Genomic DNA, 18,300 nt, shown 5'->3' with positions numbered 1-18,300 from the left:
CGCCTCTACTGACGCAGAGCGCCAAACCCTGACATGGCAAGAACAAACTCCTGTCAAGGGCAGAAGCAGGTAAATCCCATCACTGCCGTCAGAGCTGCAGAGGCGCTGAATCCACGGGTACCATCTCTCCTGTGTCTACAGAAGCAAGACAATGTATAAAGAGGTATAGCTAGTGGAAGAACAGCACACAAACCAGCTTTTCAGCATGTACGGACTATCACAAATATTCTTACAAATGTTTCCCTATGTTAAATTACTGCACGGGTAGGTTACATACATACATGTTCATCTAAGAGGTAAATCATGAGATTAACATATTTTTTTAAACATAAATCAGAGATGTATGTACATATTTGTACACATATTATATGACACGTGTGCGCACACTGCATTACCTTGCTCACTTTTGATGGACTCTTGCAAGTCTTTTGGGAAGTATCTGGGGACGGACATTCAGAAGCAGGCTCTGGATTTTCAGGATCAGGTTCTACAGACATAAAGCAGAGATAAATATAGAAGTGGGAAAATCCAGGTCTTTGGCAAAAATTGCTAAGTGCTTTATATTTTGACTTTGAAAGAGGCATTAAAGTTCTTGTAAGAGACTATTCAATAATTCAACTGTCATACAAGGTCATCTGCTTACTGACCTTCCATAAATTCAGTGAAAGAAGGGACCTTAAGCTGCAACGGGGAAATGAGATTTGAATGAGATGAAGGTGGAGACTGAACATGAGACGGTGAGCAGGGGCTACAGGGTGATTCTCCCCCTACAGATGAAGCAGACCCAAACATTATATTAGAACGATTACGGACTACCACGGGGGAACTGGTTAGATTTATCTACCCTCGACATGATAAATCAACTCACCGCTGTCCTTGTCTTTCCTATGATCACTGAGAAGCAAAGCTCGCTGATAACTTCGTTCTCTCACTTGTTCCACAGAGGTTGATGCAGTCCTGGAAGAGAGAAGCACACTTTAAGTTTACTCCCACAGACCAAATTTATGACAATGCCTACGCAAATACTGGGTCAGAGAAAATTTACAGCGTTGATTTCATATAAAAGCCAAATAACTGGTTGTACATGGAATGTGATTTGTTAAGTATTTTCTGTCTATTTTCTCCCACTTTAAATATACTTTGTTACATTACAAGAACTGACAATTCCTCTTAATATGGAAACAACATCTGTAGATCTGCAGGGCTTTTGTTGTTGGTTTGGGTTTTGTTTGTTTTTTTTTTTTAAACAGTTGAAAAGTCAAAAACTACACTTCAGAAAAAATAAAGGCTGCAGGTACTGCTTCATATTCTCCAATTGTAGAAAACTGTTGTCTTCCAAAGCTGGAAATAACTGTTGTTTTTTTTCTTTTGTTTGTTTGTTTGGGGTTTTTTTAAGTATTTGCTCTTTAATAGTGGATCCATAGTTGTGAATGCTGCACAACTACATCTCTGTTTAAGCTGCTGTATTTAACTTGCCAGACAGTGGGTATGAAATGACAGTCGTATCTTCTCTTTTATAAATCAATTACATCCGACAATCACAATCTGATCAAGAAAAACAGTAATGACAGCACTCTACAAAGCTCCGTTTGTCTTTCAGGCAAGAACATACAGCATTATGATACTGTTGTGCTAAAATAAACGTTGGTGCTTCCTGCAGGATTACTGCAAAATCTTACTAATAAATTCTTCCCCGTTTAGCCTTTTTCCACATTTTTTGCTTACAGTATAGTACTCTGGGTTCTGCATAGCGAACTTACAGCCCCATTTCAGTGAAACTTTGAAGACTGCACTTACGTTCTCCCTTCAATTGGCTCTACAAAATCCTTCTATTCTGGAATAGCTGGAGCATCTGAGCAGAAGGATGTTCCACTCCTCAGCCCATGTTCATCCCCAACACTGTTAGGCCTTCACTACAGCACAAAGAACATCTGCAGGGTTTATGTTGTGCTAGTAACATTTTGGAGACAGCTACCAAAATTCTAGTGGAAAAATGTTGTGCAATGTTTATACAGATTGAAGTCATTCTATCTCGTCCCCCTTCACACTGTGCCTCTCCCCAGGATTTGTGGTGGTTGGAGTATCTGGTATGGCATCCAACAGAGCAGATGGTCTGCACGCAGGGGAACCATTTAACGATGATAAACAGTGACGCAAGTGTCACCACACGCTCTCCACCTGAGCAGAAGGACCCGTTAGACAGCCTGCGCGCAGCCCTGCACATTGCACAACAGCAAACACCACAGACACACTCCAGCCAGATCACTGAAGAACAGACTTCCTCAAGTCACCTGTTACACCCTTCTTCCCTACAGTGCTTCTGGAAAAATCCTGAGATTTAATATGAAAACTATTCTGCTCAGCCCACAGACGAAGCAGTGGGGATACAAAGACATGGAGTGCACAGCCAAGGCCACGCTGAGAATCAGACTCGGATCTCAGAGCCATTGCAGCCCCCTCTCCATCCGACTGCTGCTCCCTCCTCCACACCCCCTGGCAAGCGCTCACAGCCCAGGCTGGGCGATGGTGGAAGGAGCACGCCTACTCACGGATGCCATTTTCTACAGACTTATAACTCTACCTACGCAATTTTAAAATCTACAGAACTAGGCAACTTGTCTTGCTCAAACCAATACCTATTTCGCACTTAGAAAATAAAAAAGCAAAGCAGAACGAAAGTAAGTTAACCAATAATTTGGGTAATAATGGGTAATTTTTCATACATTGTAATCTTTATGAGGTACCTGCTGTATTTATGAGGAAAGAGATAAGACAACTCTTTACTAATCTGAAAGAAGGGCTTCCAATCAGTACTCTGCACTCTTTATCAAAGAAAACTAGATTTCAAATAGAAAAGACTCAGAATTAAGTAAATAGTACTTCAGCACTTCAGTCCTATAGTTTTGCGCTTACCACTGAACTTCTGGTTCATTCTTCTCACTGGAAGAAGATTCCTTAATTGCACAGTTGTTGCCAACATCTTCTGGAGCTGCATTATAAACAGTAGTTGGCAGTGGTAAAGGTAGGCTTGCAGCGTTATCAGTTTGCTCCCCGTTTTCACCACTGTTGTTATACCCATCATTAGCACCATTGTTACTACTCGTATTTCCTCCACCAGCAGCATGAGGAGATACAGTAACCAGGGGGAAGTTTTCTGTCTTTGAGCCGCTTTTTCTAGCTTCTCGTTGTCTCTTACGGTATTCTAATAAGGATACCTAGAGAGAAAAACAAAAAAAAACAACCCCACAACCCAAACATTAGAGGGAAAGTTGACTTGTTTCCTTTCTGACACTTCTGATAAAATGTATTCTTGCAGTAAGACATACCATTTACTTGGTTCTAAAAGAAAGTGGGGATGGGTCAATGCAGTGAACTTACAGGGTACTGAACAACTAATGACTGTAAGGATGATGTAAAGAAAAGGTACTGCAAGAGAAGGAAGCATGCATTTTGCCTCAGGGAAGACGCAGAATATGATGCAGGTCAGCAAAAGGGTGACTGCTGAAGTCACACTGTTGGCTGAAGCTACGAGGGACTTTACAGCTTCTCCTGGAACTGCAGCATGAGGAAGACTGCACTGACATAGAAAAGCTAATTTTAAGAGACATCACATCCTGCTCTCAGTCTGACTCCCTCATAAGAAAAACTCGCTATGCTTCTGCTTCACTCTACTGCATAAATCAAAGCATTCTGCAAGTTCTTCATACATTTTTCTTAAAGTATAGAATTCTCAATTTAAAGTTTCATTTTTTTCCCCAGTTTATTTTGAATTTGTGTCTTTACTGCACTCTGAAAGAGACTGGTTAAGAACATACTTTAATGCTAAATTCCAGGTAAAGTTTATTACCAAAAATGATGACGCATGAAGGGAAAAGTAGTTTCTAGTTTATATATGTATGTATATGAAAAAAAGTGCAATCACGCAAAAATCCATGTTTAACCGGCTTAGTCCTCAATAAAAAAGTCATCCATTTGAAGTGGGATGAACTTACACAACAATCAGAGAAGACAGAGGAGCAAGTGCCCATAAAAGTGTTGCAACATGAAAAAACCTCCTTTAACAACTGTGCAAGGACATTAATGTCTTATGTGATCCTAGAGAAAGGCTTCTACTGTTCTACAAAATTCCTGATTTCTCACCTTCTCCTTCAGTGAGATTCCCCCCTCTGCCCTTTACACTGTAAAAAGATTCATTTTTTGCATGTGTCCTTGCAAAGCCCAAACCCCATTCTTTCAGGAGTACAGATACAGTTTTCCCTGTTTGTTTCTTCAAACTGAGACTTTTAGACTGGAATCCTGGGGGTGTCAGGGGGAAGTCACACCTTGTTTCATCTGGGATTAGTGTAGCATAAGCCCTCAGCAGTGACAACCAGACAGAATCCTTGTCAGCAAGAGAAAGGGGAGAGGGTTACTGAAGCACTAAGTGTTGCTGGGATTTGAAAAGAAATTAATTTAGCCTTCGGACAAAGAAGAATGTGAAGCTACAGAATTTTGGCTTCTTTTATGTTTTTTTTAGCTTTGCCAAACAGCAGGGTTACAGTAACAAGCATGGGATCTATAAAATTCTCAAGGTCAGGACCAGGCAAGAACAGAGGTCCTACTATCTTGCCTCAAATTAAACATAACTGAAGCAAAATAAACAGAAATCCAGTTCTGATGGAGAACCTAGGAAGAATGAATTGTGAGTGCTCCCTAGCAGCATGCTCCAGAGCCCAGGGAAGGAGGCTGTGTACAGGGGGGTGTGGATGGGACGCATGTACACACACAGAATGTACCCCCAACCCCTGATTGTTCCTTCCATGAAGAAAATAAATCACAGCTTTCAAACATGAACATTTACTACCATCTGTTGACACAGAACTGGCACGCTGCTGCACTGGAGACTATTACCTTCCATGTTTGTCATCCTTTTGCAAGGAACAACGGGAGTCTAACCTGACAGTAAAGTACAGTCAAAGACAGTTACGCAAGGGGACTTCCAGTTCTGGTTTGAGTTGCCCATGACCACACAACTTACCTACAAAAACTGTTTCATGAGACTAGCAAATTTAGATTGTGCTTATTTTTCAAACACTATATTTCATAAAAAAAAAAGAAATTAAGCCAAGAAGAAGATTTCTTGCAACTAAGGACTTCTGTGTAGTTCTAATAATGAAACCAAGGTACCTTAAGTATATAAAAAAAAAAATCAGAGCTTTAAAGACTGAGTATCAAAAATCTGTTAGTGCAATTTCTTGCAGTAATTCGTAACAAAACATTCACAATATATGATCTCTATGATGCTAGTACATATTCTGTGTAACAGAATATTGTAATACTTGGTGGCATAAGCAACCATTTTCAAACCTGAAAGCAATCATTTATTGAGCACTTATGTTAAGACTCATATGAATAAGTGAATCTGTATCTATTACTTGGAAAAAGGAAATTTACTAATGGATATATGCAACTTTACTGTTTGCTCTCCATTATTTCCCCTGAATAATGTCTACTACATAGCAGTATCTAAAAATGAGCCATTAGTTGTTTTTTTATTATATTATGGTTCTTTCTGTTATAGAAACATCACTAGCAGACCGTGTAAAAGAGACCAAATGATTCTTAAAGTTATAACCTTTTTCTTCTGTGGAGGATTCTGGGGTGTGCAATTTCCATCCATCAAGTTGTCATTATTGACAGTCCTTCCAAAGCCAGATGCAATTCCATCTTCTGAAGTACAAAAAACAGATGCTTCCATGAACATGCCTCTAGCATCGTCTTGAATCAGGCACTTTGACTCGCTTATTCTGAATCCACCTCCTACCTCCAACTGATGTGAAGGAGTCAAGTCCCTCAAATTAGAATTCATTGAGAAATTTACACCTGTCCTGTCGGGACTTTTTACCCAGGAAGAATAAATTGTGCCCCGTCCACAATGAGCAGTTTCTAATTGGCTGTTTGAATCAGTCCTATCATGTGTGGGGGCTTCCAGGTTTTTATGCAGTGCACTTTGCTCAATTACTTCGAGTCCCAGCTGGAGCTCTGACACAGATTCCATTTCTCCAGTGCACTGCCGTGTGACATCAGTCCTATTCCTTGGACTGGAATATCCAATAGTCTTTATTTCTTGCAGGCCCATTTCTGTCATGTTGGAATTTCTGAAAGAATTCAGTGCTAGAATCGATGCTCTGTCATATCCCTGCATGAAGAAAAAGCATGTTAACTATTTTTCCATACTGCAACAAAATTGCAACTGACATTCAGTTGTGCCTATAAATGGAATTAAAGGCCTTCCAGTACCATCAATATATCTATTTTTAGGAAACACTACCTATTTTTAGCCAGATATTTACTTCTACTATTGTGACGTATTAGGTGAAAGTATTTTAATAAAATCAACCAAACATAATAACAACATTAACCAAAGTCAAAATAAACTTTAAATGCCAGGTTTTGTTTATGACTGGCAGAGGAAGGGGAGGAGCTTCAACAGGAGCAAGTCCCTGGCCAAGAAGTTACAAAGCACTTGCTTCACTTCAACATGAAAGGGATCTTCAGTGTCAAAACATTTACTTCAAGAAGAAAATAAAATAAAAAGAAAAAAAGAAAAACTCTTCTGAGACACTTTTGAATTTTGAGACAATATTAAAACGAGTATTCTGTAGAAGGAAAAAAAGTTACTTAAGTTACAGAAACTTCTTTTATACTTCTTCAAACTGTATTAACCATGAAGAAGCCAGGACATATGCATGTCTGGAAGTAGCTTTTCTAAAGCACCATGTGTTAAGGTATTCATGAATCCTTTTAAATTATTAGTATTACAAAGAGAAAGTTCCTAAGTAAACCCCCTCTTTTCAAGTCAGATAAACATTAAAATGTTCAATTACAATAGTGTAGAAGTAATTGTTAAATCCAGTTGATAGCTATGATTGTATGAAAAATTTTGTGCATTTCAACATTTGTTAAGATTTTGACCTAAAAAAAAAATATCCACACATGTGCTTAACTCCCAGGGGAGAGTATCTGCATCATTCATTTACATGACTCACCACAAGTGAAAGTCTCCATTAGTGTAATACACCAAGTCTTTTTATTGTTACTTTTTTTTTTACCTATTTGTTTTAGGTGCCACCAAGTTTGTAGTTTGACACCTTTACAACTGTGCAGTTATCACACTGAATTTGAGCTCCACCTCGCTGAGCAACGTAACCTCACTCCTCTGTGCCAGCAGAAGGTCCCTGTGGCACCCCAGTGGCCCCACTACCGGCTTCAGCCCAGGAGGCTGCGAGTATTCCAACATATTCCCAGGCACGTTCCAACAGCACTTACTGCTCCTGAGCTAATCCACCTAAACCCATTTATTACCTTTCTGCTCTGCTCTCTTGTTTTGAGCATATTTAGGCTCAACAAAAACAATTAAGAGATGCTGGTAACAAGGAGAAATGTTAATTTAAGTCTAACTACAACCTGAAAAGCACAAGTGTTGTTTTTCTGTTCTTATCTGTAAATTGCAGTAGTTACTCCTTTCTATGTCAGCCATCAGGATTTTTAAGCAATACAGAAAAAAGAGGAGAGAGAAACCAGTTTCAAATAGAATATAAAATAGGCAAAGTGGAAATATACAATAATAAGCAAACACAGCCTGTAGGGAAGCCACCCTTTATATTCCAGGAAACTTTTAAATGCTGATGAAAAGCATTTTCTAAGAACAGTGCAGCCATACAGGTGCAATCATGACACCATTTGCGGTTTTTGGCAAGTATCCTTACCTCTTGACTGTAAGCTCGCCTTTTTATTTCTGGGGAACTGTCAGGTGAGGAAATATTCTAAATAAATAAGAAGAAATTGCAAGTCAATTTCTTTTTTAGCCTGGAGAAACATAAAATATCCCCTTATAGCAGGAGTGCAAATACTGATTTACACTAGAATGTGTAAATGCATTCTCTGAACACGCTGAAATTCATTTAAACCTCACCTCAAAGTGCATGGTATTGCCATGTAGACATGGAGTTACAGGAGTAACCGGTGAATATATGGGTTTGTAACCATTTCTACAAGCTTCGTCTTCTGTTTTTACCCGAGGAGGAGTAGCAAACAACGATGGCTCGGAGGCAGTGATGTCGGCATGAGTCGGTGTGGCATATGGAGAAGGAGTAGGTGTGGAGGTTTCTGAGAATGCAGACTCCAACAGCTGATACAGTCGTCGTTTTTTTAGTGGTGTGGTTAGATCTGCGTGTTAAAATTAGAAAAGAAGCTAGAAGAGATCTAGATACAGTAATCACTTACAGTTGGTTCAAGTACTTGATGTAATGAAATTACAGACTCCACATTAAAAAATTTGTAAAATCGCAAAAATCTCCTAAGGGCAGGCTTCCTGAAAGCTGAACTCTTAACAGTCTACAGACTTCCTAAAAAATAAACTCTTCACAGACTACAGATATATCAGCAACTGAAATTTGTGTGCTAGGATGATGGGAGGAACAGTCAATGTTTCCACAACAGGGAACGTCAACTTCTATGCATTTTTAAGACAGTTCATCTAAAAAGTGGAAATTCCAAGTTCAGGACTGTACACAGGAATCATCTGATACACCCCATATCCTTAGGGAACCGTGTTTAATTTTTAGCATGTATCCATTTTGTATTATGCCTAAAAGGCTAAACAACTTCTCCCCTGTGTACAACACTGGCCCACTGAATTTAAAAGAAATTCTGAATATACATAACAGAATGGAAGATTAATTTATAATCTAACCTCTTAATATTCATGGTCAAAAACATTACTCTCTTGTTGACTGTAAACACTATGAGATATGGCAGTTACTTATATAGTATACGTTAAGGGGGAAAAAAATCCCAACCAACATGCAACTAAGCATTTCTTTCAAAGAAAGCATCAGAAAACAGTGCAAATATCCCCGGAATTTTCATTAGCTCATCACTTTAAAAACCACAGTCTTCCACATTTAACTACTTTGACAGAGCTCTTATGTACTGCATTAGTAAAAGCTTCACCTGTTAAGGAACAGCTGTCATTCAGTAATAAAGGACTTTTATTTTCACCATTGATGGCTGGACTTCTAGATCTCTCTTGTGACGGTGAACTAAATCTATCAATCATTGATGAATTTTCTTCTTCCAAAGCCTGCTTCAACCAACGCTGTAACAAAACAAGTTCAAATCAGTGACTTTACAGTTCAATGATAAGTGTTTCAAAATGCGATACACATGGCAGAACTGGTTTGCCAACCAGCCTTTTTCCGCCTGAATTCAGGCTAGCAAATAAACTTTTTTATTTTTAAATAAATTTTTAATTAATAATAACAGCGGATGGGGAACCACAGTGAAGGGAAGCATTACCTTCTTACAAGAGCCAGTAATGTTTTCCACAGGTTCTTTTTTCCTCCTCTTTTCTGAAAGGAATGGTGAAGTAAAACGAATATAGTGCTTTGGAGTTGAATATACATGTGGACTGTAAGTGAGACCTGGTAAAGAATTCAGCTGAGTAGCCAGAACTTCAGGGTCGGTAGTTATGCGTAGAGGCCTTTCTGATAGACTCTCTGTAGGCTTCCCTGTTTTATCACTCTTTTCACTTAACCATTCACTGACCAAGTGCTGAACAGAGAGAGAGAAAAAAATTAGTGTTTTATGAGGCTTTTATCAGTGGCCTTTAGACATTTTTTTAGTCTAGTTATTCACCTAGTCAACTGTTACACAAACCAGAAAACAGCCAGTTTCCAGGCTGCAAGTTTAAGAACACACAGGGCAAGAATGAGGAGTTTTAGTAAAATAATGGTGACGGCAGAAGGAACAGAGAAGATTTCTCTACATACCAAAGTTTTGGGGGTTTTGCTTTTTGGGTTTTTGGGGTTTTTTTGGTGTTTTTTTTTTTTTGTAAACTAACATTTAGTTCTTTTGTATTTAATTCTCACTGAACGTATGATACATGTGCCCACATCAACTGAACTTACGATGTGAATTTAGTAACAGAATTCCAACAAAAATTTTAAACTTGTGCCTGAGCAACTAAGCTTAGAATAGTGTAACGTTAGCATAACAAAGTAAACTCCTCATCAGATTCCCATACTGTCAGGACTGTGCTTCAGCCAATGTGTCAGGCTTGAACATTCCTCTCTATTGCAGTTGCAATAAATTGCAACACATTTACTAAGCCACACTTGCCAAAAAAGGGTATTCTTTCCTAGCTAGTTCAGTGTTTTTGAGAGACCCGCCAGCGGATTTTAGTTCCTGTTAACAGAGAAACTAACCTCCTAAATTTTACAGTAGTTCAACAAAGTGAAGAACATGCAAAAATAGCACATTAAATATTATTAATATGACACTAAGGCTTTAAAATTAAATACATTATGATAATCTGCGTTAAATTGCTCATCTTCTGGGGTGCATCAAGAAAAGTGTGGCCAGCAGTTCGAGGGAGGTCATCCTCCCCCTCTACTCTGCCTTGGTGAGGCCGCACCTGGAGTACTGTGTCCAGTTCTGGGCTCCCCGGTTCAAGAAGGACAGGGAACTGCTGGAGAGGGTGCAGCAAAGGGCTACCAAGATGATTAGGGGACTCAAACATCTCTCTTATGAAGAAAGACTGAGGAATTTGGGTCTCTGCAGTCTGGAAAAAAAGACGGCTGAAGGGGGACCTTATCAACACTTATAAATACTTAAAGGGTGGGCGTCAGGAGGATGGGGCCAGGCTCTTCTCAGTGGTGCCTGGGGACAGGACCAGAGGTAATGGGCACAAACTTGAGCAGAGGAAGTTCCACCTAAACATGAGGAGGAACTTCTTTACTTTGAGGGTGGCGGAGCCCTGGGAACAGGCTGCCCAGAGAGGTGGTGGAGTCTCCATCTCTGGAGACATTCAAAACCCACCTGGACGCGTTCCTGTGCAACGTGCTCTAGGTGACCCTGCTCTGTCAGCAGGGTTGGACTAGATGATCTCCAGAGGTCCCTTCCAACCCTATGGTTCTATGATCTTTTACAAACTTATTTATATTTATTAATTCATTTTTAAAGGAAGATTTTCTCCTCACTTAGGGTACGCTGGGTACAATGCAATGAGACATTTCAGACATTTATCCTCAATACTATGAAACAGCCAAAAAGTGCAGTACAACTGCCTTCTCAGGTAACTTCCTTCTTTTTTGGTATGCAACATGCAAAAAAGAAAGATTCTAGTCTCCCCTCTGACAAGAATTTAATAGTGACGCAATAAGCAGGGTTACAGGATGGCTCAGGTGCCTTTTGAAAAAAAATAAATCTAAGTTAAGTATGTTTGGGCATTTAAAATAAAACCATCTTGAAATTGTTGTTCATGAAGTTTCAACCCATGACTTCCTCCCTTTTCCCCCACACCAAATAAAATCTTCAGAACTTGTAAAGTGCACTGAAAATGAGTCACTTTTTAAATGCAGTCTATAGAATTTTAAAGCAGAAAGTTCTACTGCTTCATTCACACTTGCAGATTTAAGATTTTTTGATGCCTTTAAATATTGTAGCATTTCTTCAAGCTCATTGCAATGCAGCCCAATAAAATAATAAATTAAAAACAAAGCTCTACAGAGAATACAGAATCTTCCCTCCGAACACACACATAAGTTTTGAGGGTTTAAATCCATTCACTTCAGAACAGACATCTTGGAAGTACTAGAAGTTAATGACTTCAACTGAGATATTGTTTGCTACCATTAAAATACCTTCTAAAACATATGATGAACAACGGAAGGCAACTTTTATTCCCCCCCCCCCCCATTTTAAATTAACAGCTTTAATTATGTTTTTGTTATGTCTGTTTTTTCAGCCCTCTTAGAAAGTACTTCCCTTAGAAAACATCTGTTCCAAAATTGTTCTGAAAGATGTATTTTGGAAGTCTCTTAAAGTCCAAAATATCTTCTAACAACGGATGCTACACATACCCTTAATCTCTTAATTTATTACCAGTAAGGGGCTATATAATGGTGATTTTTAAATGAGTCAATTTTTTAAAAAAAATGTGTATGTAGTTCATACTGATGCAGCAATCCGTAATTTTTTAAAACTCTGTTAAAGTCCATCCTCTTCTCCCCGTCCCTTAAGAGACATACCTTCTTTGTTTTAGGATACTTAGTAGGGCATTTATTAAGTGCTGGAGCTTCCGTTTCAGTAACCATTTCTGTAACAACAGTTTCTGTTTCAGGCTCAGCTACCAGTGCAGCATTCTCAGTTTCATTATGTTGTGAAGTTACTTCCACGTCAGGAGAAGATGGCTGGATGTCTGAACACATGCTGACAGTTCTGTGTCGTCTACGTTGTTGTCCAATGTGAGTTCTACTCCGAGAGAAGCTTTTTCTCTGTTTAGCTCTATTAACTTTGGCTGGGGTAGGCTTGGTGGCAGTTTCTTCTTTTGCTGGTTCCTGGTACAAAATAAAAGTCTAGTAAACAGATCCCACACACATGTAAAGCTACTTATCTTTCTTAAAAGAAAGTGTCAGTTCCCGCTTTACAGGTCCAAAAGGCCTTTATCTCATTTTTGTTGTTAGAACTAGAATACTTCAGATATAGTATTTTTATCCTTCTTCAAGGCAAACTAGAAGATTTCCTGTATTTCCTGCTCTATCATTGACAGAGTATTCACACACACCAGTCACTGGTCAGATCAACACAGATTTGTTTAAGAATTGGCATACCACATTCATTCACCTATAAGCTAGAAATCAGCTGCTTACATCATGATGTCTTCCAGTCCAGTAACATTTTTGTAATTTATAGTTTACTAAGTGTTCTGCATTGTCATAAAAGGTACTTAACAGCATGCTGACATAAATTATCCAGGGAAACAACCTGAACTGAGAATCTATAAGATTATTTGCAAGGTAAGAAGCGCACTAGCATCCAGCAACAACAAAGAAAAAAATGTTTATGAAACATTAAGTATCATTAAACACCTCCTACCCTGAGCTTCAAAGAGAGACTGAATTACACAGCTGGTATGTGTGTGTGTGCACATTTGCATAAACTAATGTAACTGAAAGTCCTCATAAATGGATTCTATACATATTTTCTTGAAAAAAAAATCAGGAGATAATACAATATAATGTCAAAGAACTATACAGATTTTGGTCAAATGCATTCGAGTTCAGGGGAAAAAAATTCATCCATCTTCACATGCAGCTCAACATCCAAACATACAAGTATGCCATGCTAAAAACTAGCTTTAAAATAAAGTTACTGATAACTACCTGAATAAATTCAGCATCATTGAGAATCTGTGCTTCCTTGCATTCTGATTTAACCTCAGTTTTTGCTGTGCTGATTCTTTCCAAAGCCTGTTCTCTTCTTTTTTCTCTTTTTTCTAGTCTGGCAAAAGCTTGCAGGATAGCTTCCATTTTCCGTTCTTCTCTTGTCTGATGGATTTAATAATAATCATGATCAAGTTTGTCATCAGCTTTTGTGTATGTAAATATGTAAATAAATGTGGTTGGGTTTGTTTGTTTGGTTTTTGGTGTTTTGTTTTTTTTTAAGTACTTCAGAACATGTTCAGTGCATGTTGACATTCAGATCAATTTCAGGGAAAACTCAGAGGAAAGTGAGATGTTAGAATGACTACTATTATTACAGACTTCTGAAGAAAGGCTTGCATTCATACCAACCCTGACAAACAAGAGTCCTGCTTTGTATTTCAGAACTTGATAAAAATAGTGATTTACTAGCAAATCAATGGCCCATAAGCATAAAAAGGACACATAGCTCTGAGCCACTTACCTGCATGTATGGTATTTAAAAACAATTAAATACTAACGACCAGAAAGATATGAAATACTAATACATGCACGAAAGAACAACAGAAAGCTCCATTATCCCTCTGACTCAATTTTCCAAGCGTCACAAACTACATCCAAACATAAAAAGCTACAAACTACAAGTCAAAAAATCAAAACTACATCAGATTCAAGTATCACTATTTCAAAGGTAACAACAGGAGCTAAATTTTCTGTCTATCCATAATTCAGATCCTAGAGCTATACAGAGGCAGATCTCTTCATCTGCCCAGAGCTCTGCTTAAGACAATGCAGGAGGTGGCAGAACTGGGGGCTTCTATCACAAACTTTTTTTTTAATAAGTTCCTGCAGCTCAAGAGGGCATTGATATAAACACATTGTTGCTATCAAAGAAAGAAGAATACCCGCAAATATATTGCTCATATGAGTGAACGAGGAACCCAATTTTGTTTTGCCACTGAACCTGCCTTTGTTTCCTTGGTAAAATGCAGGAATTCAGGCAAGCTTGCAGTTTCTTGAGAGCAAAACCAGTACAACCAACAGAATGTGATGAGAATTATTTCTCAAAAGCATGACAAGACGCTGTTATATGTTAATATTAGAACTCATGCTGTCTGTCTTCAGATTTCATATTAAAATATACATTTTACTTAAGAATATTTTGCTTTCTATTGTCTAATAAACACAAGTATAATCAATTTTGCTACTGACAGCGTTGTAGGAAATACTGACCAAAAGGAATGAATACCCAATCCCCTTTTATTTTTTTAAGGTTCGGGCAGATGCAGACAGTTTTGGTGCCACCATGAACTCCACTTATCACAAGTTCTGTGAGCACGAACAATAAAATGAAAGTTCAAATATTAGTATTTCATTATACAACTTGGTGAAAATTTAACCAGTAATTTCAAGTATCTCACATTTTGAATGCCCCCCCGGCAAAAGGCACACTTAAAAATGTCAGTTTTCATAACATTGTTCTACCAACCTCTGAAAATTAGGATTTCTGAGGCTTTCTATGTTGGGACCTCAAAAAAAATAAGTAGTCAGGCAAAAATCCTGACTCCCCGTACTATCTATAAAGTGGCTATTACAAATAACATGCAATAATAAAGAGTGAAAAAAATAAAATCTGCATGATTTCTACAACAGCATGTTTAAAGGCAACAGAAAATTATATGCAGCTGAAGATAAATGCAGGTTTTTGTCAGGAAGCAATGATCAAGCCAGATGAAATGCTCTCAAACAGCAAGCTTTTCATTTTAAGTTCAGGTTCATGTAAGGATCTGACTTCATATATACTCAGATTCTACAAGCCTACAAAAAGGCAGCAATCAGCATGGGAAGAGCAGGTGTCACCAAGCCTTAGTGACAACTTTAGGCAGCTACTTGCTTCCCAACTTACCATCTTCCTCTTCCTTTCTGCAATCTGCTCCTCTGATTCCATTTCTACTTCATTGCTAATGGGAGTTTTTTCTTCTATATCATCAATAAAATCTGGCTCCTGAAAGACAGAAACAACTGTTTTACAGAAGCTCCACCGCTCTGGCAAATGAGGGAAAACTAAAAGCTACACAGAACTAAGAATCCTCAGAACACTACAGCAAAAGTAACCACGCCACTAAATCAAGACACAAATGTGAAAAAAACTAACATCCACTTCATATAAACCTGTAGATATTATCACTTTTCCATTCTGACCTTAGACACATTTGTATCTTTTTTCTTTAGCATGCTACTTTATGGAAATTTTGGGGTTCCATCCCCACTCGCCCACCTCACCAACCAAAAAAAAACCCAAAAAACAATCAGAATTAAACCTCCAAACCAACAGAAGCTTTTGGGCACTAACACTGGCCACTGATACAGCCATTTTATAATCTGTTGAACAATTAGGAGTTTTACATTACACCCGCATTAAAAAACCCAAACATCAGTTTTAATGAAATAGAATGAATGTCAAAGGAGACGTTAACAGACAATTACATAGAAATTCTTCTCATTTCAAAAGTGTATTCTATTAAAGTTGCATTTTCCATTTACACTCTCACTACAGAATCTAATAACAGTGCCATACCATAAGGAAACACAAGAGTTAGGTAACTAATAATGGTTTCCGATTTTGGGAAGAAAAAAAGAAAAAAAAAAAAAAAGATGAAACAGTAGCTTTGAAAAGATTTTGAGTGTTCACTAGTCCTATAGCAATTTCACTTTGACTTGGACTACACAGGTTTGGGGTTTTTTAACATTTGTCTTAAAAGTGTATTTACGTTTTCCTGAACACTTTCTTTACCTTGGCATTATATATTTCACCCCAGGAAAAAACCTATTAATCGACTGGCTTCTATGTTTAGACACACGTTTTAACAGCTTTATTCTTCTCACAATTCCTACTGTTTTAAGTTCTGGTTTAAAAAACAATACTAGTTTTCCTGTGACTGTTTTATATAAGCACTGTACATTATGTTAAAAGCTTGTGAGAAGGTTCCAAATACCAGTTATCACTTGTTAAAAAACAAAAAAATCACTTAAGATGAGAAAGTTTCAGTGTTGCCTCTGGAGATCCTAAGTCAGTCACATGCCATGCCTTCTGGACTTCCAAGCATTTTTAAACTATTTAGCTACTAAAACCCCAGAACAATTTGATCATTTTAAGAAAACTGGGGGTCAATATGCTCATTTTCACCTTATTTCCTTCATTCTTAAGTGATGTTAAAAGATTAAGAACTTGGAAATGGCTCCCTCCCAGAATAACTCCTTTCTCTCTGCTACTAAATCATCATCAAAAACCATCATATAAGAAAAAAAAGATTTTAAAAATCACCACCATCACCCACCCCAAAAAAGAAAGAAAAGAGAGATAGTTACAAGGTAACCACCTTCTCATATTAAATATTTATCTTTAATAGCTGTTCTGCAAGATTAATTTAATAATTCATCTCAAGATCTCTCCCACTAGTTCTTTCAAGCTAACATATTAGAAGAAAGACTAATTTAAAATTGACTACCATGGTATATTACCAGGTAGCTTTACTATACTATCCACCTGTTATCCAGTATTCAGCTTCAAAAGACACCTTCCTCCTCCTGACTCCCCAAACTCCATTTAATCTTGTACACAGAGCTGCAGTCAACACTTAATATTCTGGGTTGAAGTTTTGTTTCAACAGGAGGGTTACTTATTGCTACATTTAAAATACTACGCTTCTGAGTAATGCATGCCACTAACCAAAATACACTTCAGGGTGGACAGGGAGCTCCTGAAAGCATGACATGAGGCTTTCACATTAGAGATCCACAAAAAACATGTAAGAAAAACGTAGAGTTTAAACTGGTATGGGAACGAACGTATCTTTAAATACAATCAAATATTCAGGAAAACTGAGAACAGTTTAAAAAATTCTAAACAGCTTATCCATCATTACCCCATTCAGTGACTTGTTAAAATTCCTTTAGTAACTACGAAAGGACAGTATTTGTGTTTAAAAGCTTTTCTTTCTATCATCTTTGTGCCAATACCTGATTATTAGAAATGGACAGCCTGAGGGGAGAGAGCTTCCTCTGTTTATTATCTGCAATTTTCATTTTGGTGGCTGCTCCTTCACAGTCCAATGTGATGTTCTGATTCTGAGTCTCCTTTTCTCTTGAAACATCTTTCTCTTTCTTTCCCTTTTTCCTTCTGGTTTCATACCCAGTATTGATGTTTTCTGTAGGTTCAGAACGTCTGAGAACTGGACATTCAGGATTTTCTTTGAGGCAAGCACAATCCACTTTGTATTTACTGAAAGTAATTAAATGTGAGAAGGCGTATTTTGATTAGGTTGTACAGCAATGAGACTTTTCAACACTAAATCACACAAGCCGATACGTTTCACATTAAACATTTGCTATGATGCAAGCCAACCATATTAAAAGCAGTTGGCTCAAGTTTTCACCAAGATATACAATACTACTGTAATTCAAAAATCTTATCTACTGATCAACAGAATTTGTGTCTGTTTACCACATGGGAGTTCTTTTAAATTCAAGGTTAGTCTTTGCTTAAAAGATGGAAGATCTCTAAAACCTGAGTATATCCTGGGTGGAAATATGACCACCACATTAAATAAATTAACAGACACATAGAAGGCAGAGTTCTTGCTTTATGCAAAGACAGTAGAAACTATTTACAGAATGAGCACGCTGGAAAGAACTCAAGAGTCACCTGGAACAATTTTAAGTTTCACTTAGATATGTAGGAACTGTTATTCAAACACATTCAACTTATACAGGCTGTTAGCTGCAGGTATTAAACACAACTACTACATATTTTTAAAAGGATGAATAACAAAATGACAAAAAAACCATCAACCAGGCAATTTCTCAGAATGTCTGCATGTGAGGGATGTAGGAGTATATCTATAACACTGAGCAGTGCAAGTATCTTGAGTTAGTCTGAATCCAAGTTGATTAATACAGGTAGTATCCTACAGACATAACTAGTTCAGGTCATAAGTAGTTCATGTAGTGAAGTCACATCTGCTCGGCACTGCACCCAAGCTGACTTACAAGCAGA

At 37.9% G+C, this 18,300-nt stretch overlaps 1 protein-coding gene across 7 annotated transcripts in view; it reads right to left on the bottom strand.

Moving 5' to 3' along the window:
* KMT2E (lysine methyltransferase 2E (inactive)) overlaps positions 1-18,300 on the bottom strand; it is a 62,413-nt gene that overhangs the window by 2,736 nt on the left and 41,377 nt on the right. For 6 of the 7 annotated variants that reach the window (XM_074575001.1, XM_074575181.1, XM_074574912.1 and 3 more), the window contains 13 exons: positions 17,265-17,526; positions 15,151-15,249; positions 13,206-13,370; positions 12,072-12,380; positions 9,340-9,594; positions 8,995-9,139; positions 7,955-8,208; positions 7,749-7,805; positions 5,615-6,178; positions 2,914-3,215; positions 869-957; positions 648-767; positions 396-487 (listed from right to left, as the gene is read on the bottom strand). In XM_074575001.1, coding sequence (XP_074431102.1) covers positions 396-487; positions 648-767; positions 869-957; positions 2,914-3,215; positions 5,615-6,178; positions 7,749-7,805; positions 7,955-8,208; positions 8,995-9,139; positions 9,340-9,594; positions 12,072-12,380; positions 13,206-13,370; positions 15,151-15,249; positions 17,265-17,526 — 2,713 coding nt within the window. The remainder of the gene's footprint in view (positions 1-395; positions 488-647; positions 768-868; positions 958-2,913; positions 3,216-5,614; positions 6,179-7,748; positions 7,806-7,954; positions 8,209-8,994; positions 9,140-9,339; positions 9,595-12,071; positions 12,381-13,205; positions 13,371-15,150; positions 15,250-17,264; positions 17,527-18,300) is intronic. The other variant, XM_074575095.1, reaches the window with a different exon arrangement.

Source organism: Larus michahellis, chromosome 1 (assembly GCF_964199755.1).
Source record: "Larus michahellis chromosome 1, bLarMic1.1, whole genome shotgun sequence".
In the NCBI taxonomy this organism is placed as follows: Eukaryota; Metazoa; Chordata; class Aves; order Charadriiformes; family Laridae; genus Larus; species Larus michahellis.
The sequence above is the reverse complement of the archived record's forward strand: the minus strand, read 5'-3'. Positions and strand labels throughout refer to the sequence as shown.